Here is a 26593-nt window from a genome sequence, read left to right as displayed (position 1 = left end):
TACAATTTCACTGTGTCAAGATAGTAACCCAACTATTTACCGTAACAAGAAAGATAAGTAGGGCTTGATTGGTTTCAGAGGCATGATATTCCAATTTATCTTATAGCCAGCTGACTAGCAGTGTGCAGCAACAATCTGAGGAGAACTTTAAAGCATTGACAGTGATACCAGTGCCCTCATTGTGTCTACATTAGTAAATATTTTCATACCCCCAAAACCCAAAAGCATTTATTTCCTTTTGTGTTTTTTTTGTTGCAGTATTCCAAGAAAGTTGACGACCGCTTTGGGGGATATGTCGCCTGTACTCTGCTAGTATTCTGCTTCATTTCTTTCATACAGATTGTCGTCTTTCCACAGTGAGTACCTCACGTCTTACAGCGTCTGTCTGTTTCACGTTTAGACATTTCAATATTTACCATTTTTAACAGAACTTTCTGCTTTGATTGATTCAAATTTTACAGAAACATCTTTAACGGTTTCCAAGCTAAACTGACATTAGCTGCAAATGTTGAAGCTTTAGTTTTTCTTTCTCTGAGCTCATTTAGAAAAACTGTTCTGGACTGCAGAGAAGTTATTTGTACTAACTTTATGGGATTTTTTAAATTTTTTTGCTGAGTCTGGCCAATGTTCTTCTGCACAAAGCTGAAAATGTGAAGAAGTACCACTTATGATACTTTGACAATGTCAGAATGAGTCGCAAAAGGATTAATTTACTTGTAAAGAATGTTCATAGTGATATTAAATTTAGCAGTGAAAAATGCTAATTAATTTTATACAGTTGGCTTCACCTATAAAATACCATTGTGTTCTGTAGGCATGCTCTTTTAATAGACCAGTGAATGACTTGCTAACATAACAGAAAGCACTTCTAAAAATACATATATTTTTTCCAAAAGTATTATCTCAGCTGCATTTATTGACCCTTTGTACGTGACGTCACTCTCTTTGAAACTCAGCCCTCTGCGCCATGATGGACGCCAAAAACAACCTCCTGTAAAGCTTGTCAAAAAACACACATGTGGTGGCTTAAAATTGCTTTTATTTAGTTGATTTCCCAGTAAAAGTGGGTGCTGCGCGGTCGGCTGCACAAACAGACAAGGATGAAAACTAAAACTTGTCATTTTATTGTATAATTTTTAACGAGGAAAGATGGCGGCTATACGGTTCAAAATAGTATCAGCCCAAACTTTGCAGTTGAAACGCCTTTGGCCTTTAGGAGGAGTAAAAGCTTTGCAGAAGTTTTTAGTGTCTTTGTGTCTTTTGCGAAGTGAAATGCAGTGAAGAGGATTGTTTTTTTAATGACGTAACCCAAACAGAAAAGGTGTAAATCCTGCTGTGTAAATCCTAATGTCAAGATGATGGAGCCTGTAAAATGCGGTACTTAAGGGAATATTTGTTGTGAAAATCCAACTGTAACACAATCTGGTGGCTCTTATTATTGTAGGAAACACATGGCTATGTGCCTCTTCCTTGTCACAGTTTTTCAAACTGCAATAAACCTTTATGACTCCAAACATGGGAAAATCTAATTAGGAGTTAAGATCCCACAAATCCCCTCTGTAATGCTTGGCACATATTTTAGGATGTAGCCACTAAGAGATTGACCAGTTTAATCTAATTAAGATGGTAAATATCTTTAAAGTTCTCCTAATTCTACATATAACAGTTCCCAGATTGACTACTCTGAAAAACCAAATCATCGTTGTGTTTGGAAAAAGGATCTAAAACACACTTTTTCTTATTTTGCTGTTTGACTTCATGTATTTCTGTAGAAGTTGTACATAAAATTCTCCTTCTGAGCTGCTTTGGTGATTTATTTTGACTGCAACATATGACAACAAGAAACAGGAATGAATGCTCTATTTAGGGAATTTAACAGGAGATGTACCTGAATCCTCCGAGCGCAGAAATACCAACATTTGTTGGACCAGATCCTAAATGTCCCTCTGAAACTGTTTATGTGTTTCTCTTCCCTGCAGCACTCCAGTGATGCTGGGAATCTACATCAGTATCTTCATCATCCTCGCCAACATTCTCTTCATCTGTGCCATATACTCATGCATCAAGGTAGCGGAGCAGCTCATCTGGGCACAATCACTAAAGTGTTGCTCTTTTTTTTTTTCATGCAAAACGATTCTTGCTCCTTGAATTTTGGCACATTTTGTCTGGTTGCAACCACAAATATCATTGTTTCTTATTAGTCTTTTTTTACTGTAGACTAAAATAAAAGAAGAGCAAGATTGTGAAGTTAATGAAAAGGGGTTTTGAAGTCTGGTGTTCATTTTTATTCATCTTCCTGTAATAGAAGAGAAACAGCCTTTATAAATTCTGGTGTAACAGCAACAGATATGTAGTAGGGCTGTAGCAATACACAAATTGCACGATACGATACATGATATTCTGTTCACGATACAATATACATATTTACGATATAAAATACTAATAACATACACTGACATTTGTGGTTGTAAAGCAATAAAATGAAATAAATTTACGGTGTATGAATATTTTTATAAGGGACTGTACTGGGGCAATATATATAATGTGGAAATCATTTGTGTTTGCAGCTCTTCCCAGCTGCAATGCAAACCGTTTCGAAGAAGATTGTCCAATCTCGGACCAACAGCACCCTGGTTGGAGTTTTCTCCATCATCCTCGTCTTCATCTCTGCCTTTGTTAATATGGTAAGAGTTGACAAAAAAAAAGATGTATATTTTTTTTAAGGACGTGACTCTGAATGCGTTTCTGGATGATCGTCTCCAGTTCGCCTGCGACACCCAGAGCTTGACAGAATGCGTCGCCGAGAAGCTGAACACGTCTGCAGGCCTGGTGACGCCGTGTCTGATCCGCAGCTTGAATGTGTCCATCGAAGGAGGTTTGGAGATCTGCCCCAGCCAAGGCCCCTCCTGCCCCTTTCCCGAGGTCAGTCCACCATCTTACACCACTTTCCTCTGGAGCGGCTTCCAAGAGAAGCAAACAGATTTTTCTGTGGCTCGTGGTTGCTGATGCGGGTCGCGGCTGTCTCCTGTATGTTCCAGTATTTTAGCTACAGTGTGCTGCTGACGCTGCTGGCCTGCTCAGTGTTCCTGCAAATCAGCAGCATAGGGAAGCTGGCCCTCATGCTGCTCATCCAGCTCACCTTCCTGCTGCTCGTGGAGTGGCCACAAGTAGCACTATTTGACAACGCAGACCTCTTTGTCACCTCCAATGCCATGTGAGTGCAGCAGTGTGTTGTGGTAAAAGAAGCAGTTATGTCCTGTGATTTAACATTTTGGTTGTATAACTAAAACTGTCCAAAACTTGGCATCAAATCACCAAATGTTTGTTGTTCGGTCATTCTTTGATGGCATTCAACTACCGTATTTTCCGCACTATAATGAGCACAGGATTATAAGGCCCATAGAACATACGCTACAGTAGAGGCTGCAGTTACATTATGCTACCACTAGATGGAGCTCCGCTAAACGGAATGTCAACAAAACAGTCCGACTCCGGTCGGCGACTGGGCCGGGGCGTGGCCGGACGATGGTCACCTTTCTCTGTTCGCGCACAGCATGTTCGTGGAGAACGTGGCGCTAAATGACCTGCAGACAACCTGATTCTAGATGGTCGGTAGGTAGATAGGTCAGTCAGACTTTATTAATAGATTACAAACCAGCGTTCTGACAACTATCCCAGCATGCACCGCACGCTTCTTCTTCTACGGGCGAAAATGAAGTCGGCGGCTGCTTACCGTAGATGCTAGACCTGTTGTGGCTCAATATTGCTCCATATATAAGGCACACCGGATTATAAGGCGCACTGTCGGCTTTTGAGGAAATTGAAGGTTTTTAGGTGCGCCTTATAGTGCGGAAAATACAGTAATCTCTGTAGAGTTTGATACTTAAAAAACAATTTATGTAACTTTTATAAACAAGGTGTTTTATACATATTTGCTAAAACTGTCTTGATGTCATGACAAATAATCTGTGAAAAGATCAATCTCCTCCACCTCCTTCCAGTTCTGCTATTGCCGTCTGAAAAAATGCACCAAAAACAACCAATCAGAGCCAGGAGGAGAGTCTTAGCGCTGTCAATCAACACATGTACTCGCTGATGAACGTTATAATGGTGGAGGATCAATTTATCTTTTCAGGAAAACTGTTTATCTGCCATCATCAGTGGCCATGCTAACTAGCCTTAGCATTCACAACAGGATATGCTAACAGCGCTATGCAGCATTGTGATTGACAGCGCTAAGACCCACCTCCTGGCTCTGATTGGTTGTTTTCAGTTAGCATCGGCAGAAGACAGTGGAGCTCCAGTATTTGTCTCATATCATGCTGTCACGACATAGTAACAGTTCCAACAAATAAACAAATAAATAGTTTACATGAAAGTTTCATACCGCACTTTTAAGATCTGGATTTTTTGTTGTTGTTACAATACACATCATTTCCTAACTTTTTGTCATGTAAGCCTACCTATTAAGCAATAAACTAAGCATTAATAGCTGAATGAATCTTCTTATATCTTTTTTGCTACATTAAAAAAGTGAAAAAGTGCTGTCTTCAGTTTTAAATGCTGGATCATTGTAGTTGAATCTTTCAGCATTGTTAAAACTGGTATTAAATATTCATATATTGAAATTACAATTAGTTCTCTTTGACTGTTTTTTTAAATACTTTTGTGTTTTCACTGAGCTTCTTTTTTTCTCTTTTAGTGCTTTAAATGAAACCAGTTGGTAAGTTCTTTGTTTACATTTATGAGATAACTTTTATAATTTTTTATATCTCTACCAGAATTAATAAATATAAAACATTAGCTTGTTTTTTTTATTTTTCTAGTCATTAAATTACCTTAAATTATGTGAAGAAAGTGTCTTACTCTGTGATATTTCTTTTTCAAATCAACCGTTTATCTCCTATTTTTTTCATTAGCATTTAAATATTTAAAATTTTCACATAAAGACAATATATATTAATTACAGTTTATGTGTCAGAAGTAAATACTGATATGAGAAAATAGTAATTGTCTTTATTTCTATTCACAAAAAGAATTTTTTGTTTGTAATTTCAGGTCCAGTTTCAATGAAACTACAACAGTTGAGTGGTATGTTGTTTCAATTGCTTTTGTTAAAAATGTAATCATTCCTCCAAGTTTCTTTCATTCAGTCTGAGTTTCGGTCTCTTTGCAGCCCATACTCTGTGACCAAAGTGTCCCTGCGGGTCATGACCCCTGTGATCCTCACCGTCTTCGTCCTGGCGCTGTACCTGCACGCACAGCAGGTTGAATCCACGGCTCGCCTCGACTTCCTCTGGAAACTACAGGTACGGCCACCAGAGGGCGCTGTCGGGTCACGTTTATGCTCATCTGTCCCTCTGTGATTCCTGTGTGTGCAATACCAAAACATTATACTCGAGTAAGAGTAGTACTAATTAAACATACTTTTACTCAAGTAAAAGTAAAAAAGTATTTGTTAAAACAAAACACACATTTTTTAATATTTAAAAATTACCATCATCAGTATATAAAGTTATGAGGAAATTGTTGTATTTTAAATACCAAAATGACAATAATTCTTATGAATAATATAATTACAAAATTAGAGAAAAGAAACATTTTCTTAATTTCTTTTACATTACAATTAATGAAACTTTTTTGTTTATTATTCACCAAATAGTGCATGCAAAGATTACATTACAAACAAATAAATTAGATAAGAGAATGAATAACGACAAAAAAACTAATAAAATAAACTAACAAAAAAAGGAGGTACACATTAAAATGGATACAATTAAGACAAAGATAAAACAGCATAACCAAGTGGTGTCACAAGAAAAAATAATTAAAATGTTTGGGTTAGGATACTTTTCTTCTTTTAATCTTGGCAGTTATTTTCTGACTTGTTTCGATTAATCTAGTGTCACAGATATTTTGGGTAGAAGTGGGAAAAAGAGGATCTGTGTCAGGTGAATTTTTATATAAAACAAGCTTGTTCTTCATTCAGTGAAGTTACTCAAATGGGTAGAGTATCCAAAGATTTTACTCAAATAAGAGTCATAATACATAATGAAATCACTCAAGTAAAAGTAAAAAGTACAGTGCAATAAAAATAGCTACTAAGACTCTGGATTCCTGGTGAATAATTATGTCTCTGTTGTGGCATCCTGGTCCTTATCAAAGCTGTTTATTTCCTGCCAGGCCACCGAGGAGAAGGAAGAGATGGAGGAGCTGCAGGCCTACAACCGTCGCCTCCTTCACAACATCCTGCCGAAGGACGTGGCTGCTCACTTCTTGGCTCGAGAGCGGCGCAACGATGAGCTGTACTACCAGTCCTGTGAGTGCGTAGCCGTCATGTTCGCATCCATCAGCAATTTCTCTGAGTTCTACGTGGAGCTGGAGGCCAACAACGAGGGGGTGGAGTGTCTCCGGCTGCTCAACGAGATCATCGCCGACTTCGATGAGGTAAAACATTGTTTGTTTGTTTTTTTACGAAATTCAGATCACAGTATTAAAGTGCAGCTTGGAGAAAATGAACATCTGTTTTTGTTAACGGCTCAGATCATCAGTGAAGAGAAGTACAGGCAGCTGGAGAAGATCAAAACCATTGGTTCCACCTACATGGCGGCCTCCGGTCTTAACGACTCTACTTACGACAAAGAGGGTCGTTCTCATATTACTGCGCTAGCAGACTATGCTATGAGACTGAGAGAGCAGATGAAGTATATCAACGAGCATTCCTTCAACAACTTCCAGATGAAGATAGGTACAGAGAGAAAATCATGGGGAAAATTGTGAGCCTGTTCTTCACAGCGCATGTTTTTACAAAGTTTGTGTTTGATTCACAGGTCTGAACATTGGGCCAGTGGTAGCAGGAGTCATTGGCGCCCGGAAGCCCCAGTATGATATTTGGGGAAACACAGTAAACGTGGCCAGTCGCATGGACAGCACAGGTGTACCTGACCGCATTCAGGTAACACATAACAATGGGAATTCAACTTGGAAGGACGAGTGGCATTTATTCAAATTTAAACAATACATGTAGATTAAAATGGTCTACATTAATTTTAGTTTTGATTTTTTTTTCCCTTTTCGACTTCTTTGGTAGCCCTGAGTTCAGTTTGGGATGTTTTTGTACAGGTTTTTTACACTACATTAGCACACGAAAGATTTTCCCTGTGCTATTTTGTAATAAATAGTGCTACTGTTTCTCAGTATTAATGTAGCTGTACTACGATATAGTACAAAGTAGTAGTACAGCATCGTTGGTAAACTTAGTAAAGCACAAACTCAGCATCCAGGGATGGATGGTATTTACATGATTCCTGATGTTTCATTGCTATCTTTTATCATTTATTTCGGAAAACTTTTTATCTTAACAGGAAATTGATTTATTGTTGTCTCGATAAATTTCAATTGATAGTATTGACAGTATTATCCTAAATGACATTTTTACAATTTTCTCCACTGTTTGTTTGATGAAAGCATCAATAAATACCAGTGAATTAGAAAATAAGATTGAATGTTAGAGTAAGTAAGAGGAATCTAGAAAGTCTCCTTTAAATGGGGATGTTTGTATGTTTGGTGATATGAAGTCATAACCATACAGTTATCTACAAAACAACTAATAAATTGGGGGGTTTTTACCATACATTTTTATTGTTATTACAATAGTACCTCAGAATATTTCTCTAAAATCCTATCGATATTTTCTGAACTCCCCAGGTGACCACGGACCTCTACCAGGTGCTTGATAGCAAAGGATACGTGCTGGAGTGCCGCGGAGTCGTTAAGGTCAAAGGTAAAGGGGAAATGACGACCTACTTCCTAAACGACGGGCCGCCCAACAGCTAGCAGCCGTGGCAGCAGCGGACGCTGGGTCGGTACCCACTGCAAGGACACGGCACCACTGAGCGAGCACTCACAGCGCGAGCGAAACAGCTGAGAACTACAATCGCCATCACTTGAATCCCAAGCAAAGAGGAAAACGCGAACTTTTAGGACTCCGGAGAAGGGAAAGCGTTCTCGACGGGAGGAGAAAGCTCTTGTTTGACAGCCATCTCGGCCGCGTACATGTTGGAGGACAACGTGTTTTTCTCATGTCTAGCCTCTCTCTCAGGCTTCTTGAAAGATGCAAAGTCTGTTTATTTAAAACAACGCCTTTTAGCCTGTGTGAAAAGAAAATTATCGCTGTACATAAGGCTACTTTTTATTTTATTTGTTGTTCTTTTGTTCGGTAATTTTTATTTTATTTTTTTTTGTTTGTTCGTTTGACACAATTTATGAACAGGTACTTTTGTTCCCGCTTTAATTATTTATTTCAGTCTTGATGTTTTGTGCTAAAGGTCCTTTATAAAAAAAAAGTGTGAACACATACGTGCACAAATATCCAGTTTATTACACGTTTATAAGTGTGTATGTACATGCATATTTGTGTGTGTATGACTATATGTATAAACTGAGGAGGAATATATTGACCAAAGACTAAAGTATTTACTAAAAGCAAGGCAGATATTGTGATATGTTTTCGCTGAAGTCAGCAATGATCACCACCTTTGTTTTTGTTTTCTTGTTTTTGTTTTTCTTTCGCCCGACTTCTGGCAGTGAAGGCTCATTTTCATAAAATACAGAGTTTATTTATTTTGTCTGTCATTTAGGCAGCAGAGAACAGATTTTTAACTCTAAATAATAAAATTACCCTCAATCATTTTAACAGATGAAATTAAAAGTGACTACAGATGACTAGATATGCTACGAGAAGGGTTACATATTTTTATCTGAGCAAAACAAAGATCGAGCTCAGATTGGGATTAGAGGACTCTCCACTGGTTTGAGCTCCTTTTTGTCTCTTTTCCTTTTCTTTGGTTTTTTTTTTGGGTGGAAATGAAGGAGCATAAATCAGTGAGCTGTTCCAGAACCTCCAGGTAGGGAGGGGCAGAAACTACGGATTTCAACGCAGTTGCGTCATGCAGCTTGATTCTTCTATGAAGAAGAAGTAGACGAAGGAAAGAAATATCCGCTGATTTCGACTGAATACTGTGCTTTGTAATCCTGAAGGGGCATAACTATTTTCACTGTGAGGTTTTTATGATACAACAAAACTGCTTTCTTGCCAAACATAACTGCTTTGAGCATGTCTTACTGTGGTTTCTTTTTCTTTTCTTTTTTTTTATTTTTACTTTCCATTTGTTTTGACGTAGGGTATTTTGTATAAATTCTGTACCCATCATTTGTATATTCTTAGTGTTGTTATTATTATGATGATTCTGGTTAGTTCTTATGCTTAACATGATGATTCCATTTCCGATGAAGAACAGCACGCTTTCTTGTAAAATTCAAAGGTCACTGGTACCAACGGATCAACTGCCGAGTTCTGCTGCTCGCGAGACGGGATCGGAGTCAGAACCACTGGCCCAGATAGGAGAGAAAATTACACATGAGTCATTGTGTGTTTTATTTAATCCACTCCAGTCAGGCTCTAACAGGCCCGTTTTTTTTTATTTCAGCGGTAAAAGAAACATAAATCATCACTGGTGTTGCTCTGAATGGACAGTTTGGGCAGGACAGGCAGGTTGACAATTTTATCCGCATTAATATGACAAACCTTTACTGTATGAAACACATTAAAATAATATGGAATCACTACTCACTGTTTTTATCAAAAATAAACAAATCAGGCTTTTTTTTAAATAAGAAAATCACAGAGATGACCAATTAACAATTGAAGATTTCGGTTGTGTAAAGCATCCGTCCAAAAATAATAACAAAAAAAAAAATAAGTGATGTAATTAATGGCATAATTGTTTTTCAGATCTGATTCAAGAAAAAACAAACAAACATGTAATTACTCAGAGTTGAAGAAACAAATATGGAGTCATGAACTAAAAACTCATGATGACTGTTGTAGTAAAATATGCAACAGTAATGAAAATTAGCAGTTCATCTGTTCATTTACACAAAATATAGATATTTATGGAATCATGAAGTAAGACCAAAACAATTAGTACTTTGGCTCCTCAGTTGATTTGCCTTTGCTGAAGAATTATGTGGCAATCTGCATTATTATCCACATTTTATCCTCGACAATCTTTTCCCCCATTTGACATGAAAAAAATAATTAATATTGTAATTTAATATTCTGAGGTTTTTTTACAGAGCTATTATTCTCTATATTTTTCTTTATTTCTCTCAATGTGAAACAATTGACCTTCTACATGCATCTACAAATGGTTTTAGATGAGCATGATAACCTTCAGCAACGATTTCACAATGTAACATTTTCATAAAAACTGAGAGTAGAAATACAAAAATATTACTGCTACTTAAATAATATATTGATTATTACAGTTATAATGTTACCCAGAACATTATATGTTTTTTTTTTTGTTTTGACACATTTGATGCATAAACGTAAGTAAAAAATATGCAATAAACGCCTGCAAAATTTAGCTGTAGTTTTCAATGCTTATTGAGCAGAATGCTATTCATTTGATTGTTTTTGCTCTTTATGGAGAACCACAAAAACAACTAAATGATATTAGCTGGTTAGTTATTGTATTGTCCAGCTGCTTTACAGACACTTTTAGCTTGCTGGTTGTACTTTGTGTGCAGAGTTGCCTTAATGAGGGCAAAACGTGGCGCATGTTGAGTTTCCACATCAGCATCGTCGATGTTTTTTATGACCAGAAATATTTCCAAACTGCCAAATTTGTCTTGCATTATTGAGGAGCAAGAGGTGGGAGAGCAACACCAGTGCTACTCAATTGTTTAAAGCTTGAGCGGAAGCTGTAACTTTTTAAAAACGTGTCTGCTTACCCTGCCTGGTCCGCTGACATGAGTCAAAAATGAAGAAGGGCTTTTTGAAAGTTATTTTAGCCAACCGTTTCACCGCCAACGCAGCGTCCTCGTTGTCTCCAGCAGCAAACAGTTGATCTCGTTTGTACCAAAGCCAGCTCAAGCAGTCTTGTGCTACTGGTCTCTCCTGTGCAACGGAGGCCTGGGTGTGTTGGAGACGCAACCGAGATCACCAACTCTCACACAAACTGTGACCAATGACGAGCCTAAAGCGGAGAGTTTATAGAATGGACATGAGTTCATAAAGATGTTCATTGTATTTATTCTATTTCTACTAGCTGTCCATGGACTTGTGTTGATTGTTAACTCTTGGGATGCTTTCAGGGGAAACGGGAGCCGGGAGGAATGTGTTCCCCATACTACTGAAACAGTGTTTCTGCTCAGGCCCGATGAATCCTTCTGGTTTGTTTTCTTCTTTTTTTTTTGTTCGTATTTTACCTGAGTTGGAGGAGTTGAAGGGGGAGTGTTTTGCTCAGTTGAAAAGAAGAGTTGAAGACTATGACAAAGAGAAAAATAACATTTCCCCTTGAAGAAAAAAAATAAAATGTAAAAAAAGTACTTTTTTTCTCCGTTAGTGTTTTTTTTAACATATTGATTGCTGTACATAAAATATCTAGTTCCAATTTTTTTATTTCTACAACTAAAAACTACAAAATAAGTTTGCATTATAATTAAAAAAGTTTTGTCCAAGTTATTAAACACTTTAGAAAAAGTAAGTAAATTCACTAAGTGAAAATATATCTAAACTCAATTATGAAATATTAAAAATCTGTTTATTAAAATAAAAAAGTGCTTTCCTTAAGTTTACTTTATCATAGAAACTTCGATTAAGCTGCATCATTTATGTTAGAAACATTACGAGGAATCAAGTGTAGCTGCAATGATTCAAACTCTTCTGGCTTCCCTGAGAAACACAATATTTCCCTTATTGTGTATATAATTTTTATTAAAAAAAAGCACTTTGTTACAATATTTAATATAACTCCCATTTTTCCATTTTATGCAGGTTTAGCCCATTTCCACCACTTTGCAAAAAAAATAAATAAAATAAATAATCTCAGTATTTTTGAGATACTATCTCATTAGAATGAGATTATTTATTTATTTTTAACAGAGTGGCAGAAACGGGCTTCCAAAGTTTTGCACAAAACCACGATTTTATTGTTCTTGTAATTAACCCGACTTTCCTCTAGGGGTCACTAGTGCCACTAAAGCCTACAGAGAATCGGTGTTAAAACATCAAGAATATATACAAAAAAATACACTGATCAGTCATAACATTATGACCACCTCATCAGGGAATACTGTTTCCATATTGAAAGGTCTACAAATTTTTTAGCAGTGTAAGCTGTAATATGTCAGATCAGACCACAAAATCCATAAGTAGTTTTGTTCCCTATTTGAAGCAATGCTGCCGATTCACCGCCGTTCCTTTCTCGGATCACATTCAGTAGGACTGAAGCTTTGGAGACGCTTTCACCTCCGTCTAGCATTCATAATTTTTCTGAATTTTCAGTTGATAAATACTTTATTTATCCCAAAGCAAAAGAAAATGTAATTGCTCATGTTATCTGAATTTCTTGAGCTCTTTATACAGCTCAACTTTTTAGAATATTGTCAGCAGCATGTACATTTTGTATTTATTAGAGATTTAACAGAGTACTGTTGTAGCACATCTTATAGTACACAATTAAAATAGTGTACAATATTCATTCGTTTGAGCAATTATTTGTTAAATATATGTATTTAAGGCCACATTTTGTACTTTTTAATCTCAATGAGGTAAACCCGGTTAAACAAAGGTTACATGCACACATACAAACACATAAATATAAAAAGAGAAAACCCATAGGAACAACAAAGCAATTAAATTTGATTCATTAAAATAAGGTTGAAGAGTCAAAAAGTTGCAGGCTTTTTTTTTTTTTTAGCGTGTGCATGCTTCTACTTCATGAAGCCAAAACATGAGGGAGCTCAGAACAGGCAGAAGTCTCGGTGTGTCAAGATCATTTTACCAACGAACCTGGGAAAACAACAGATGGATTATACCGACAGAGGCCCAGACTGGTGGAAAAATGTATTTATGTGTTATGATACTCACCTTGTCATCTCGCTGGATTTTCGAGGAAACTTTTGGCACTGGGTCCATGGTTCAAAGCTCATGTGTCTCATCCATCCATACTGCTGGTTTTCTGTCAGAGGCTTTACATACAGCTGGTTGGGGACTGGAGGACAGAAGAGGCTATTAGTTTTTGTTACAAACTTCTACAGGAACCCATATTTTAAAGTGTGCTAGCTTACGCCTGGGTGGTTGAGCCTTTTTCACCATTTCTGCGTATCGCTCATGACTCCCTTTATGATCCTCATCGCTGTAGCAAGGAGGCTGCAGTCGTACTTTGGTCACTTCTTTATTTATGACGGGTCCTTGTTCTTTAGCCAATGGCTGAAATTCTTTTCTGACATTAAAACAGTCATCTAAAAGCAGATATGTTTCAACAGATGAAGCTAATCATTACAGTGACTTAGCTCTTAAGCTTTTTTCCCTTAAAAATCATTGAAAAGTGTTTTTACGTACTACAAGGACAATTTGCTGAACTCAGATTTTTATGTTCTACTCAATCAGTATAAAACATTGAATTGTTTAATCAGTAAACTACTTCTATGTTTATTTATTCTATTTATGTTTTTTAAAATTCATGTCTTTCAATGCGTGTCTGTCTAATTATTATGGCGCTGGAGTTTGACACTAGTTTTAACTTTTAAATAAATGTCTGCACTTTAAAAAAAAACTTAATTACAAAACGTTTTAACTGAATGCTGAGGTCTGCTTTGACTGAGGTTGCAGCAGCCATGATAAATGTAGAGTTCAGCGCAGCTAAGGCTTAGCCTAGCTTCCTCTCACCTTGAGACGGAGGGACTCCCCGGGGATTTATGAGCATATTATCACCGATTGGGTTTTGATAACCCAGGTGGGTCAAGCCGAAGAAAGCCATATGCGTTACGGATCCTTTATCCAGTCGATGTCCTGTTCACGACACCTAGCTTTCAAAAATAACCATAGCTTTGTTTACGCGTTACCTTGGCAACAAACCCCGCCCTCATTAAGCGACGAACGACAGGAGATTCTATCTATCTATCTATCTATCTATCTATCTATCTATCTATCTATCTATCTATCTAGATAACTAACTGTAATATGCAAAAGACTCACTTAAAATACTAATACATTGAATATTGTTTTCTTGCCGAGACTTTGCTTTTTAATTATCTGGCTTAATTAACTGCATGACAAATATACAAGAGGATTTTTTTTTTTTTTTGCTTTTGTAATGCAGTTGTGCTGCTTTCATAACTCCAATTTTCACTCTTACACTATTCTTGTTAGTTTAAAAACCTAATCCTTTCTTCTCTATTGTTAACAGGTAGATTAAGGAAAGTGCTGCACATCAATGAATTCCTGCTCATGCAGTAAATACATCCTAAAACCCCAGTAAAGTTATACAGATTTTTAAGAGAGCCACTGTGCAATAATACATTGTTTCTTCCAAATGTTGTGTTTACTAGCCTTTACTTCCAAACTTTCAACCTATTATTATTATTATTATTATTATTATTATTATTATCATCTGCAACATTACATTTACAGTTTAAGTCTGTTTAAGATTGCCAGAGTCAAGAACTTACTCCAGTTCTGTCACTGGGTGGGAGAACTGGTGCACCCTAACTGGACAACTCTAACTCAGTGAAAAACTGGTCCTCACCGCCTCCCTGCTCTGCATGCCTTAGATGTGCCTCTATTCCAGAACAGCTGATTCAAATGATTGCATGATGACCACCAAGTGCTACAGAAACCTGTTAATCACCCAGAGATACAATTCAGGTGTGTGGCAGAAGGGAAATACCTAAAATATGCAGAGACAGGGCGGAGGTGAGGACCAGGGTTGAGAAACACTGCTCTATGTTATTAGCAACACAGATACCCACATAATACCAAAACACATAACAGACAGTCATGCATGAACACAATGAAATCTGCAGAATGGCTCAGTTGTGTTTCTCTTTCGACTGTTGGAGGAAGCGGCAGAGATGAACCCAGAAAGGAGATGTAAGCTCCAGATAAACTACCTCTTAAACAATATTAGAAATATAGAAACTATGTTGTTCCCTTTTGTTTGAATTAAACTTAGCTTTTTATCTGACAAACATGTTTCCAATTTATGATGATGATTAGTAATTTTTGGCTGAGCTCCGTCCTGCTTATCAAACACTGGAGTCACTTTGATATATGGATTAATCTTTGTAAGTTTGAATAAATCATCATGGCTTGATTAATTAACAATGGATTGGTTTGTATTATTGTTTTTTCTTTTATTCTGCTGTTTACCTCAGACAAACATTTACTGAGAAATCCTGCAGAAGGTGCTCTTAACTCTCATTCCTCTCCTAAGTAGATAAATGTGATCCCACAAGAAATGCAACTTAAAAGTAAAATGGAAGTTAAAAATAACTCAGCCGAAGTGAAACCAGGAATAAAGAACATACTTCTTGGCAGTCTCACCGCAGCTGCTTGACTGAGTCAGATGTTTTTAACCGGTCTGAGCTGTTGCAAAGGCTCCTTGATGCACACTGATCCGACTGAGCACCTGTGCACTTCATTGTCGGTCTCTGTAAGACGTGGGAGGCAAACAGGACAACACAGAGAAAAATTACAGCAAAAAGTAAGTACTTTTCTCATTTAATAAAGACAGTGTTGTTGGTTAACTAGCTCAGAAACACAGGTTTGCTAAAGTTATTACTTTTAAAACATTATTTGTAAATGAATGAAGGATCCTCTAACAAATGATTACACCAATGCTTGGGCAGGACTTTCTTAGTGTTTTATTTATGTCTTGTTGAATTAGTTACCTCATTCTGTCATTGTATTGCTGTTTAAATAAGACAACAATAACTTTATGAATAGTCAAATATATTCAAATAAAGGAATTAGTTTTTTTCAAGCATGACGTAGAGAGGGTTTTCCAGACTGCAGCTGTTGATATCTGGTGAAATAACTATTTAAAATTATTTTTTTGTTGTCTATAATGTTGCGTTTTGTTTATTTTTCTCTTCTCAGGTCCCCATCGCTCTCTGAATATCATGCATTTTTATTTGCTTCGACACAAACGCTCAGTGAAGGTAGCATTCTCCAGTTTTCTGTGTTTGTCTTTTATTATGCTCTTCTACATGAACTATACAACAACGCCACATTCCCCTCGACTTCCCAAGGGAAATGTGGGGAAACTCAGAGGATCCATCCCTGTCCAGACTGCCAGGTTTACAGATTCCTCTGTCCACAAATGTCCTCCTGGATTTTACAGCAAGCAGGAGTTCAGGCCTCACCTTCAGAGGCCTTACCAAGATCGCTGGGAACCGGGAGCAGACGGCAAGCCATTCGTGTGGCGCTCTATGACTGCTGAGGAACAGAAAGAGGAATCAAGTGGTTTTAAGAAAAACCAGTTCAACCAGTTTGCCAGCGATCGCATCTCTCTGCACCGGGATCTGGGAAAGGACACACGGCCTCCAGAGTGAGTTTATCTCAGGAGAACATCGTTTCTTGGCGACATCACCCTACAGGCAAGAGATAAATCTATGCGTTGTTTAAAAGCTGCCTCTTAACTTCCAGTCTGGCTCTGACAGCTGCCTGAAGCAGAAGTTTTTGAGATGTCCTGGCCTTCCAACCACCAGCGTGATAATAGTGTTTCACAACGAGGCCTGGTCCACTCTGCTCAGGACGGTCTACAGCGTCCTGCACACGGCTCCTGCTGCTCTGCTCACAGAGATCTTACTGGTGGACGACGCCAGTACAGACGGTGAGTGAGATCACTGATAGTTAATGTTGCATCTTAATGCTTTCACATATATAGTGTCCTAGAGAAAGTATTCACAACTCCTCAACTTTCCTTTTTCACGAGGGAAACAAAAACGTATATGTATTTATTTGGGATTTTATGAGAAATACCATCCCAAAGAAGCAGATAACTATTAAATCTAAGGTAAATGATACGTACTTTATGGGGTTTTTTATTTTATTTTTATGGTTCCCTTCACTAAAAGTGTTAATTGCCTCCAAAAATCACAGTGTGAGTGAATTGATTTCATTTGTTTGAGTCAACCTCACTTTAAATCTGGTTGATCAGTGAAGGTTTCAGAAGTTTGGTGAACAAACAGCTGAATGAAGAAAACAAAAATAAAATGAATAAATAAAAGTAATGAAGACCAAGGATTACAGCAGACAACTTGGGAATAAAACTGTGGAGCTTTTCCTAAACACTTTTCATCGATGACCTGAAAATGGAAAGAACACAACTGCAAACCTACCAAGATCTAACTAACCACATAAACTGAAAGGAGATTAATGATCTTGAAGGAGCATGAATAATTTTGCAAGGCATTGGATGTATATCATTTCTTCAGAAAGTACTCTCATATTTCAGAGAACAAAACATGATGAAAACTGAAATTTACTGCTTCTGCATTGAGTTGGTGTACAATGTGGAAGTGGGGAAGGAATTTGTCCTCATTTGTTCTGCTTTAACACTGTACAGTTAATTACAGTATTAGTGTCTTTATCATGCTGATAGCCACTATGGCGACTAAATGCATGACTCATCACATCCATAATAAGGTCCAAAGGGAAAGGTTATCTGGAAAATTATGTTTTGTTTATTATTTAAACATAAAACCTAATCTTTTACAAACGATAAAGTACTTAAGAGTCTTGTTGCTTAAGATGGAATTTGTGTTTAATATCCTGCTGCCGTCTTTATGCATTCATAAATGTACTTCTAGGGGAAAATTCATTAAGAAAAATTTCCATCAAGACTCAAAGCTGACAAAACTAAGAGTCTGTTTCATAATTAAGAAAAGATCTAGTTTATCGTTTACCTCTGCAGAAAGGCCTGCTTACTGGAACACTTACAAGCTTGTATGAGGTTTTTGCAGCCAGCTGAGGTATTGTTCTGCAGCTGGTGATTAAAACTTCACAGGAACTCAACCATCTGAACGTGAACCTAAGACTCCAATTGTGGAAACTCAGCATCCATCCACCCTTTGTTGTTACCTGCTTAGTTTGAAAGGGTGAGACTGGCGCCTGTCTCCAGCAATCTTTAAATAAGAGGCGATGCAAATTATGTCACCTGTCCATCGTAAGGAGAGAAAACTATGTCCATACATGCTAATACCTGAGTCAGTTTTTAGAAACTGACTCGGGTATTACTCTGATTTACTGAGAGGAAACCAGAGCATTCAGAGAACAGAGGATATGCAGGACGACCCCAGGCCAGCATTTGAACCCAAGACCTCTTTGTGTCGAACCAACTGTGCCACCATGTGGCAATGGAGACAGAAAAAAAAGACAAATGTTTTGAATTTTAAAATTTTTAAGAGATTAGAAGAGATGTGGCTGGTGTTGCCAGTGGCAGTTTCTGCGACTTGGGCAACGGCCCAGGGCGCCATCTTGTGGGGGATAGAACTGCCTCTGGGTGTTGCCCCAAAATTCAGTGGGAAAAGTTATCACAATGCATTCACCCACTAAGTACACTGTTTAAAAAGTCTCTAATATAAGGCAAAATACTGGAAGCTGTAAATCTGTATTTATATGGTAATTTTTTGGCAACAACAGCTACTAGTATTTTACCTTAAATTTGAGATTTTTTTTTTCTTTTTGCAATATCAAATTAATCTGTGATATATTGTGTTAATTACATTTAGACATTTCAATTAAAAATCTGAATAAGTATTAAATTTAAGTGTTCATAACATTTATCTGTATTCAAAGTGCAAATATGCAATAAATCACAACCCCTCTAACTTCAATGTAACTCCAATATAAAGACATGCAAAATGCCAGATTTTATTAACATTTGCCATCCTTCAGCTCTAATTTTGTATTTATGTCTTCAGATCTCTTAAAGACTCCACTGGATGAATATGTGCAGGGGCTGCGAATAGTGCGAGTCCTGCGTCAGAAGGAGAGAAAAGGCCTGATCACAGCCAGGCTGATGGGGGCTCAGGCTGCACAGGGGGAGGTCCTCACCTTCCTAGATTCCCACTGTGAGTTTGTAGTTGTTTTTTTTACATGCAGAGGACAAATGTTTGGCTTAGCAATGTGTTTGGTTATTACAATAGTATTTCTATGCAGCAGTATTCCATATAATAGCCAATAGCTTCCAGCTAGTGAAAAAATGTTTCAGTTTTCTTTTTATTTCACAGGTGAATGTTTCCCTGGCTGGCTGGAGCCTCTTCTGGCTCGAATAGCTGAAGAGCCCAGAGCCGTGGTGAGCCCAAGAATCACGTCGATCGATAATCACAGCCTGAGGTTTCACAAACCAGTGCCTGAACTGCAAAACTACAGCCGAGGAAAGTTTGATTGGAGACTCAAGTTTGGATGGGAACGCGTTCCAGACGAGGAGAAGAAGCGCAGAAAGAATGAGACATACCCTATCAGGTAATTACAAATGGATACATAGAAAGTATAAGTTTCCTCAAGTTGTAACCTTTTAAGAGAACAAAAAATGTACACTATCAAATAAACTTGTCCCCATCAAGTTTATTTGATGGGGACATAGACAAACTGAACAAAACAGCAGTTCCAGATTTTTGATCTGTTGGGTTTCCTTAGATAAAAACTTTGAATAATTAATTGAGCATACTGTACTGATTGATAACCAGGAATAATAGGAATGTATGTGTGATTAAATTAAAACAACTTTTTTGTAGTGCCGTAAGACGATATTTGTAGTGGATTGGCAAAATATAAACAAGCTACGTTCACACTGCAGCCTGAAGAGACCCAAATCCAAATTTTTGTCAAATCGCATTTATTTGCCGTGGCCGTTGTGGTTCACACCACACTTCCAAATATATGCGACCTGTATGTGATCTCCAGTGTGAACTGCAAACCCGCATGCGCAGTAGAGGGCGCAATAACGTCACACATGACAGAAAGCGTGCTCAGCATAGACATAAGAGTAGACCCTACATTGGCCGCTCCGGCGCAGGATATACGGCGGCCATCTTGGAGCGGTCGTCCCTCCTACTTTGCTCAACCAAAACAGCAGAAGATGCCTCAGCACTGAGGGATATTGTTCGGATCGATGGACTATGGATGTGAGGTCTCGACAGACAACATTTCACAAGTAAGATGGACATATTATTGTGTATATTTTGTGACTAGAATATTACTTTGCTGTATTTATGTCCACCGGCGAGATACCAGCTAATATTAGCTATAGTGCTTGGTGTAATACGGGTTCAGCCCCGCTATGAAGGCTAACTGAGATTCCGTAAATCTAAAAAATTAATTATTCTCTAACATTGGCTTAGATTATCTGACACAAGAGCCTATATAAGAAATGAAACAATGTAACATATATTATAAAACTTATATTATGTGTTATAACATTCACCAGCAAACATTACACAGGTGGTAAATGTACATACACATATAAACATGCATCCAATATATATTATTAAGTATTAATCATTATTTGTCATTATTAATCATCATTTGTGTTTGTATAGTTATATAAATGTATTGATATTACTAAATAATTTATTAAATAAATTATGAACGGCTGTGTGCTTTGTAATATGCTCTTCATACATCGATATCAGAATATTCCATTCCTATTCTATTGTTATAGCCACCAAGCATATTTAAATATGCTGAACTATGTATTAACAACATACTTAAACAATACAATTGTTTATAAATGTTGCTTTGATAGATGTTTGAATATGGTTTCCAGTAACAAAAAAGTGTGTTATGATCGATTAAATGCGCTGATACGTCATTGTGCTTGCTAAACACATAAAGCTGAGTGGAGTGGAGTACCGCTCCAAGATGGCCGCCCTAAATCTCGTCAGCGACAATAGGCGAGAGCGGTCCATGAGGCGTCTATCCTTATATTATGTCTATGGTGGAGCATATCTTAAGATTTTGAAGTTGCCGTCTGACCGGAGCCTGCTGGCTCTTGTTAAAGTGCTAAATATATTCATATTATAATATGAATATATAATTCATATTATAGTCCGCCATCGTTGTTTTTTTTTCCGCTTGCGCCTATCAGAATAGTCGGATGAACGCGACCTGGCCGTTAGGTCAGTCACATTTAAATCGGATACCCAAGTGGCCCGGATCGTATTCGAAAAAAATCCGTCCTGTGTTCTTCAGGCTGCCATGAAAGGACAGATATGGGTCGAATTACGTCAAAAAAAAAAAAATCGGAATTGGGTCACTTCAGTCTGCAGTGTGAACACTGCCAAACTGAATTTAATTATTTTCTAAGTGAAAAAGAACTCTGCTCATACAATGAAATTTCTCAATAGATTAAGTTTGTTTTTGAATCTTAAGTAAATATACTGTGACATTGCTGCTTTTTCATATTTTACAGAACGCCTACCTTCGCTGGTGGCCTGTTCTCTATTTTGAAATCCTACTTTGAGCAAATAGGATCCTATGATGACCAGATGGAGTTCTGGGGAGGAGAGAATCTAGAAATGTCTTTCAGGGTAAGAAATGTACATGAAATGCAGTGCAAACATATTCATACTATTTAAGCTTAACATTGTTCTATATTCTACAGATTAGCACAAGTATTGCACATTGGTTAAGTGAAAGGACCCTCCTGCTGGCTCTGATAGGTTGTTTTTGACAGCTGTGCATTTCTGCAGATGGCTGTAGAACCACAGAGAGGAGTCGGAGGAGCTCATTTTTTTCACAGATTATCTGACTTGTATTATACTGTCAAGACATAATGACATTTTTAACAAATATGTAAAAAACACATTTTTATAAAAGTTGTACTGCAGCTTTTATGGGTAAATATTTTTTTTAAAAACAATGCACCTCTTTTCCTTCCACTTGAGGATTATACTAACTTTCCTCTGTCACATTAATTCAAATTCAGAAATACTTGACCTTGTAACTCATTAATTCAAAATTACATTTTAACAAATAACATTAAGATTTATGATGTGAAATAGTTCAAGCGTCATGAATACTTTTGCAAGGCACCACATGCCTTGAAAGGTTTTTAGTTAAAGTTGCCGGGGTTTTTTATGCTGCAGGTTTGGCAGTGTGGAGGCCTCTTAGAGATCATTCCTTGTTCTGTTGTCGGCCACATTTTCCGCAAGAAGAGCCCTCACAGGTTTCCAAATGGTAGCACAATCATCCTCCGCAACTTGGTTCGTCTGGCTGAGGTCTGGATGGATGACTACAAGTGGATCTTCTATCGCGCAAACAGAAGGGCTGTCTCCATTTTTCGAACAGTAAGAATAAATAATATCTTGAAATTAAGCATTTTATTATTGCCATTATTCACATAACCTTGCTGTGTATATGTTTTCATTTACTTTCCAGGATTCATACGGCGATGTTTCTGGACGCCGTAAACTCAGAGAAAAACTTAACTGCAAGAACTTTTCTTGGTACCTGAACAATATTTACCCAGAGGCGTATGTCCCTGAAATCAGGCCCATCATCTATGGACAGGTACCTACTTTGTCTTCCAGCCATTTGTGTTTTACAAAAATATTTGACTGCATTGTTGAGATGTTGTCAAGTAAGGTATTCAGATTCACAAACCTCACAGTTCATCATTTTGTTGTTCACTATAATGAAGTTAAACAACACTGGTTACGGCTGCCGGCTGGATGTGGGAAAAGTCAAAAAGCGCTGGGAGGAGGGCCAAATCTTCAAATGTAACAACCGAGGCGAAGCGCAGGTATTGCACCTTTGGTCAAATTAGCCTTTCTAAGGCAAGATCCCACATTATAATTATTTTTAAAATCTATTTTGAGCTCTTTGGAGTTTATCAATGGAGTCAAGTTTGTTTTTGCATTTTGTGGGACCATTGTTTTTGTCCGTAGCTACAGTAAATGCAATTTCAAATTGAAAACTACGAATCAAGGTTTTGTGAAAAGCAATGCCAAACAATAATAAAATAGTGCTCATGTACTTCTTATATACTTTTAATAATATAACTAGACAGACATTTTCATTACTTTCTGTTGGTTTATTATTGATAGTGGACAGCACCTGAGGATGATATATGAAAGTTACTGGGGGAATAGTAATCTAATGCAAACTATTCTGCCCTTTTATTGTATGAAATTATAATGTTTGTCCTGTAAATTGATTTCCTACTTTATCAACCATCAAGTTAGTTTAGATTCAACATGCAACCACCTCCTTCTTCCATTTGGCATCAGTGTTTTAAACAAGGCTAGTTCTTATGCAGATATTTAAAATGCCATAAATAAACCAAGCTTTCATTGCAGTAGCAAAGTCTCACGTTGAAAAATTCAAAATGACATTTCATAAGGCTGGAACATACCTAAAGAGGGATATTTGAACGATGTCCCAGATTATCAACCGTCCTCTGTTATATTCTTCCTTCAGCTATACGTTTTCTCCAGGATTTAGGTCTGGCCTGATACTGAGTCGGACATGGAGGAAGGCTGATTCACTGAGTAACCTGTGCTGATTTGGTCTTCAGATCATTATTTTGTTGAAAGACCCAATAACAACCTATTTGTAGTTTACTGACAGAGGACAATGGGTTCTTTGTTAAAGGTATTTAGTATTTCAAAGAGTTCATGGTGACAGTCACTCCAACAAGGGCCTATCAAATCGAATCAGCCCCAAAACATCAAAAGCTCTCCATGTTTTATCAAGGCACTTGAGGTGCTTTGCCATATATCATGCCTTGATTGACCAAAGCACATGGTTGCTTTGCTTTAGCAGCATTTAGCAAACTTCACGTATTTGCATTTGTGATGGTGGGTCAGAAAATGCCTGGAGACGTCATCCAATTATAATCATGAAGACTTGGTGACCCTGAGCTACTAGTGTTGCTGCAGTTGTCTAACAGTTTTTGGAGACTATTTACCTCCTACCATCCTCATGAATGAAAATGATGGCTCACATAGGTCCTTATCCTTTCTTGATTGTCATGTTTTCAGTTGTTTTTTGAACTTTTTAATTTCTGGCCCGAATATAGACATGGGTTTAATTTAGACCAGACATCTGCAACCTGCGACTTCAGAGTCGTATGCAACGCTCTGGCTCCTCAACCAAAATTATATAACTAATAATTTACATATAAAGATTATGGGACAGATTTTTTCACAGTTGTTTTTGTTTGGATCTATAAATAACCTCATAAAGCAGTTTAAAAACATTAATAATGAAAGTGATTACTTTCTTCATCTAAATGTTATGCGTTTTTCATTTCTAGTATTTTGAGTATACCTCCAAGAGTGAAATTCGTCTCAGTGCTGGCAATCAGTTGTGCTTGCATGCCAACTCTGAAATGGCTTTGGTTTTTCTTGAGCGGTGCAACTCGAAGGGAAAAGCAGCACAAGAGCAAATCTGGATCTTCACAAAGGTGAATTAATGTATTTACACATCATCTTAACCTTTTGCTGTTACAACACTGGCTTTGTTACAAAGGGAAGAAGAAAGATTTCTATTTCCTCATTCTTGCTGCTCAGTTGTGCGCTTCTTAAATATTCAAAATGACATTCTACATTTTTTACTGTTTTGGCAGAAAAACCAAATGAAGAACCCTTTATCAGACAAGTGTTTGACAGTCACCGGTGGCAACGTAATTTTGTCTAAATGCAGATCCACCTCAGAGAATCAGGGCTGGGTCTTCATCCGACCGAAGTAAGAGACTTCGAGCATGTGGCCTGACTCTGCTACCAGTGTTTCCTGAATAAGGTTTAAACATAAACAAATTAGGAAAATGGATCCAATGAATCAAATCTTTGTACTGTGAACAAAGATGCTTATCCACGTCACACAAACCCAGAGGCTGTTATCTAAACATAAAATGTGTGTGTTTTTTTTTTACTTATTATTTTACTCAAAGTTGCACAACGCCTTAAGTAGAACCTGACTTTAGGCCTCATTACAGGTTACATTATTTATTTAAAAGATAGAAGTAATTAAATTGTGGAAACAATGTTATTTCTGTTGGTCATTTTGTCTTTCATTCATGTCTGACTTACAGCATATTTATGCAGACTAATTTCTTTTGAACTTTTTATTTTATTTTAAACTCTTTTTCTAAACCTATTATGAGATTTAAACTAATCCTTAATTTATATTGTGCCGAGAGGCCCCCTACTGGACTGGAGTTCCTCAGCAGCTTAGTTTGTATTTGACTGTGATTGACTCTGTTAATCATATTAATTACGTTTGAATTATTATGCCCTGTCTTTGTGAAGCACTTTGTGATTTTCATTTTTAAAAGATTGTATATTTAAATTAACACTTTAACCGTCTTAGTAAGTATTGCTACGGAATACCTATAATAGCTTCAAACTGGACTTTAGTATTTTTCACCACGTGATGGTAGTTCAGTCCTGTCTCCTAAATAAAGTTGTATGAGGAATATCTTAAAGCCACATTGAAAAAAAATGCAGTCTTACAGTTTAACTTATTTGAGTTGTACATAGTATGCGTTTATATACATCTTTATAAGAGGGCGAGTGGAAGTGGGGGTAATATTTGTTTTACTTACTTTTAAGCATTTTGTTTGGAATAGTGAGCATTTGAAAGTATGAACTCAATATGAATGGGTATGCATGAAGTTTAATATTAAAGTCAAGTGTATATATATGTATATATATATATAATATATGCAAGTCATTGTAGCTATGTTTTGACCAACACAATGAAGTGGTATATTTGTACTTTGCATTGGTTAATTTATTTAAAATGTTTGTATGTTTGGGTACTTTTATTACTTCTCTTTTATTGGGCTGACATTAATATGGGTTCAGTTTGAAATCAAATTATGTATTTTCCAAATTCTTTGTAAAAAAAAAAAAAATTAACAGGAACAACCTATAATGTCAGGAAAAGTTGGAGGTTGCTTGGAGCATTCAACGTGTCTTGGAAACCAAACCAGCCAAAGTGTTAACAGATTGTTTATACCTGCAACTTTTATTATATTAAATGAACTTGGGAGTCAAATTAAAAACTAAACCAAAGCATGCTTGGCAACCTACAACTTTCACAGTTGGAATATTTACTTCATAAGGTGCTCTTATTGTTTTAATGACTGGGAACTCAGGAAATCTGATCTACAATTACGATACCACACCTCAGAATGGTCCAGTGTTCACTTTCCAACAAGGCTGTTATGTATAAAAACATGGGAAATGGTGCAGGTATAAACTGTTTATTATGTGGGCTTTTTCTTATTAAACCACTGTGGACACAAAGTATTACTTTGGCTTAGAATGTGTGTGTGTGTGTTTTTTGCCATGTTTTAAAACAAAAAATCCCACTTGTTTTTTTCAACATTCACATTTTTATATTATACTGAAGAAACTGCTTTAACCAACTTGTGCTACATTTATGTAAATATAGGTTCTGGCTAAGATCTACTCTAAAAAGAAAAAAAGTACCTTGTAAACATTATTTTTAGAATTGTCTCCATACTCTAAAAGAGACCCGCAAAACAATGTGGGAACAAAGCTGGACCTATCATGGTGGTGCAAAGTTACTGAAATACACCGAAAACAAAGAAGAAACATTGAAGCATGTCATCTACGTATACGTTTTTACACTAGTATTCAGGCAAGCGTTCGTTTGGGGGCGGAGTCTCTAGCTTTCGCCCCGCCCACACGCACGCTCGATGACGTCATTCGCTTCTCTCAGTGATGGGATCCGCCGCGAGCGCTGGTGAGTTTGTGTTAAACC

General features: G+C 37.1%; 3 protein-coding genes across 3 annotated transcripts in view; 2 read left to right on the top strand and 1 right to left on the bottom strand.

Moving 5' to 3' along the window:
• LOC106906069 (adenylate cyclase type 6-like) overlaps positions 1–11394 on the top strand; it is a 51046-nt gene extending 39652 nt beyond the window's left edge. Inside the window, exons 13-24 of the mRNA XM_014971154.2 lie at positions 259–356; positions 1980–2067; positions 2568–2684; positions 2764–2922; positions 3039–3214; positions 4703–4723; positions 5059–5091; positions 5177–5309; positions 6184–6447; positions 6544–6748; positions 6831–6955; positions 7708–11394. Of these exons, the coding sequence (XP_014826640.2) occupies positions 259–356; positions 1980–2067; positions 2568–2684; positions 2764–2922; positions 3039–3214; positions 4703–4723; positions 5059–5091; positions 5177–5309; positions 6184–6447; positions 6544–6748; positions 6831–6955; positions 7708–7836 (1548 nt within the window). The 3' untranslated portion in view covers positions 7837–11394. The remainder of the gene's footprint in view (positions 1–258; positions 357–1979; positions 2068–2567; positions 2685–2763; positions 2923–3038; positions 3215–4702; positions 4724–5058; positions 5092–5176; positions 5310–6183; positions 6448–6543; positions 6749–6830; positions 6956–7707) is intronic.
• Positions 11395–12581: 1187 nt separating this feature from the next.
• Positions 12582–13994, bottom strand: spmip11 (sperm microtubule inner protein 11). Its single transcript, XM_088007217.1, has 4 exons — positions 13739–13994; positions 13138–13311; positions 12938–13061; positions 12582–12859 (listed from the first exon to the last, which is right to left on the bottom strand). Exons 1-4 carry the CDS (start codon positions 13827–13829, stop codon positions 12811–12813), a joined length of 438 nt encoding a protein of 145 aa, XP_087863343.1. The 5' UTR covers positions 13830–13994; the 3' UTR covers positions 12582–12810.
• A 659-nt stretch (positions 13995–14653) lies between these two features.
• Positions 14654–26131, top strand: LOC106914731 (polypeptide N-acetylgalactosaminyltransferase 6-like). Its single transcript, XM_014981727.2, has 12 exons — positions 14654–14941; positions 15389–15554; positions 15950–16400; positions 16513–16685; positions 18778–18927; positions 19087–19321; positions 21270–21387; positions 21946–22146; positions 22238–22369; positions 22500–22601; positions 24117–24266; positions 24429–26131. The coding sequence occupies exons 3-12, from the start codon at positions 15973–15975 to the stop codon at positions 24549–24551; spliced, it is 1812 nt and encodes a 603-aa protein (XP_014837213.2). The 5' UTR covers positions 14654–14941; positions 15389–15554; positions 15950–15972; the 3' UTR covers positions 24552–26131.
• The last annotated feature ends 462 nt before the right edge of the window (positions 26132–26593 follow it).

This window comes from Poecilia mexicana, unplaced genomic scaffold (genome assembly GCF_051168715.1).
Source record: "Poecilia mexicana isolate PSO_F unplaced genomic scaffold, ASM5116871v1 scaffold_7, whole genome shotgun sequence".
In the NCBI taxonomy this organism is placed as follows: domain Eukaryota; kingdom Metazoa; phylum Chordata; class Actinopteri; order Cyprinodontiformes; family Poeciliidae; genus Poecilia; species Poecilia mexicana.
Note: the sequence above shows the minus strand (reverse complement) of the source record. Positions and strands in the feature narration are given on the sequence as shown.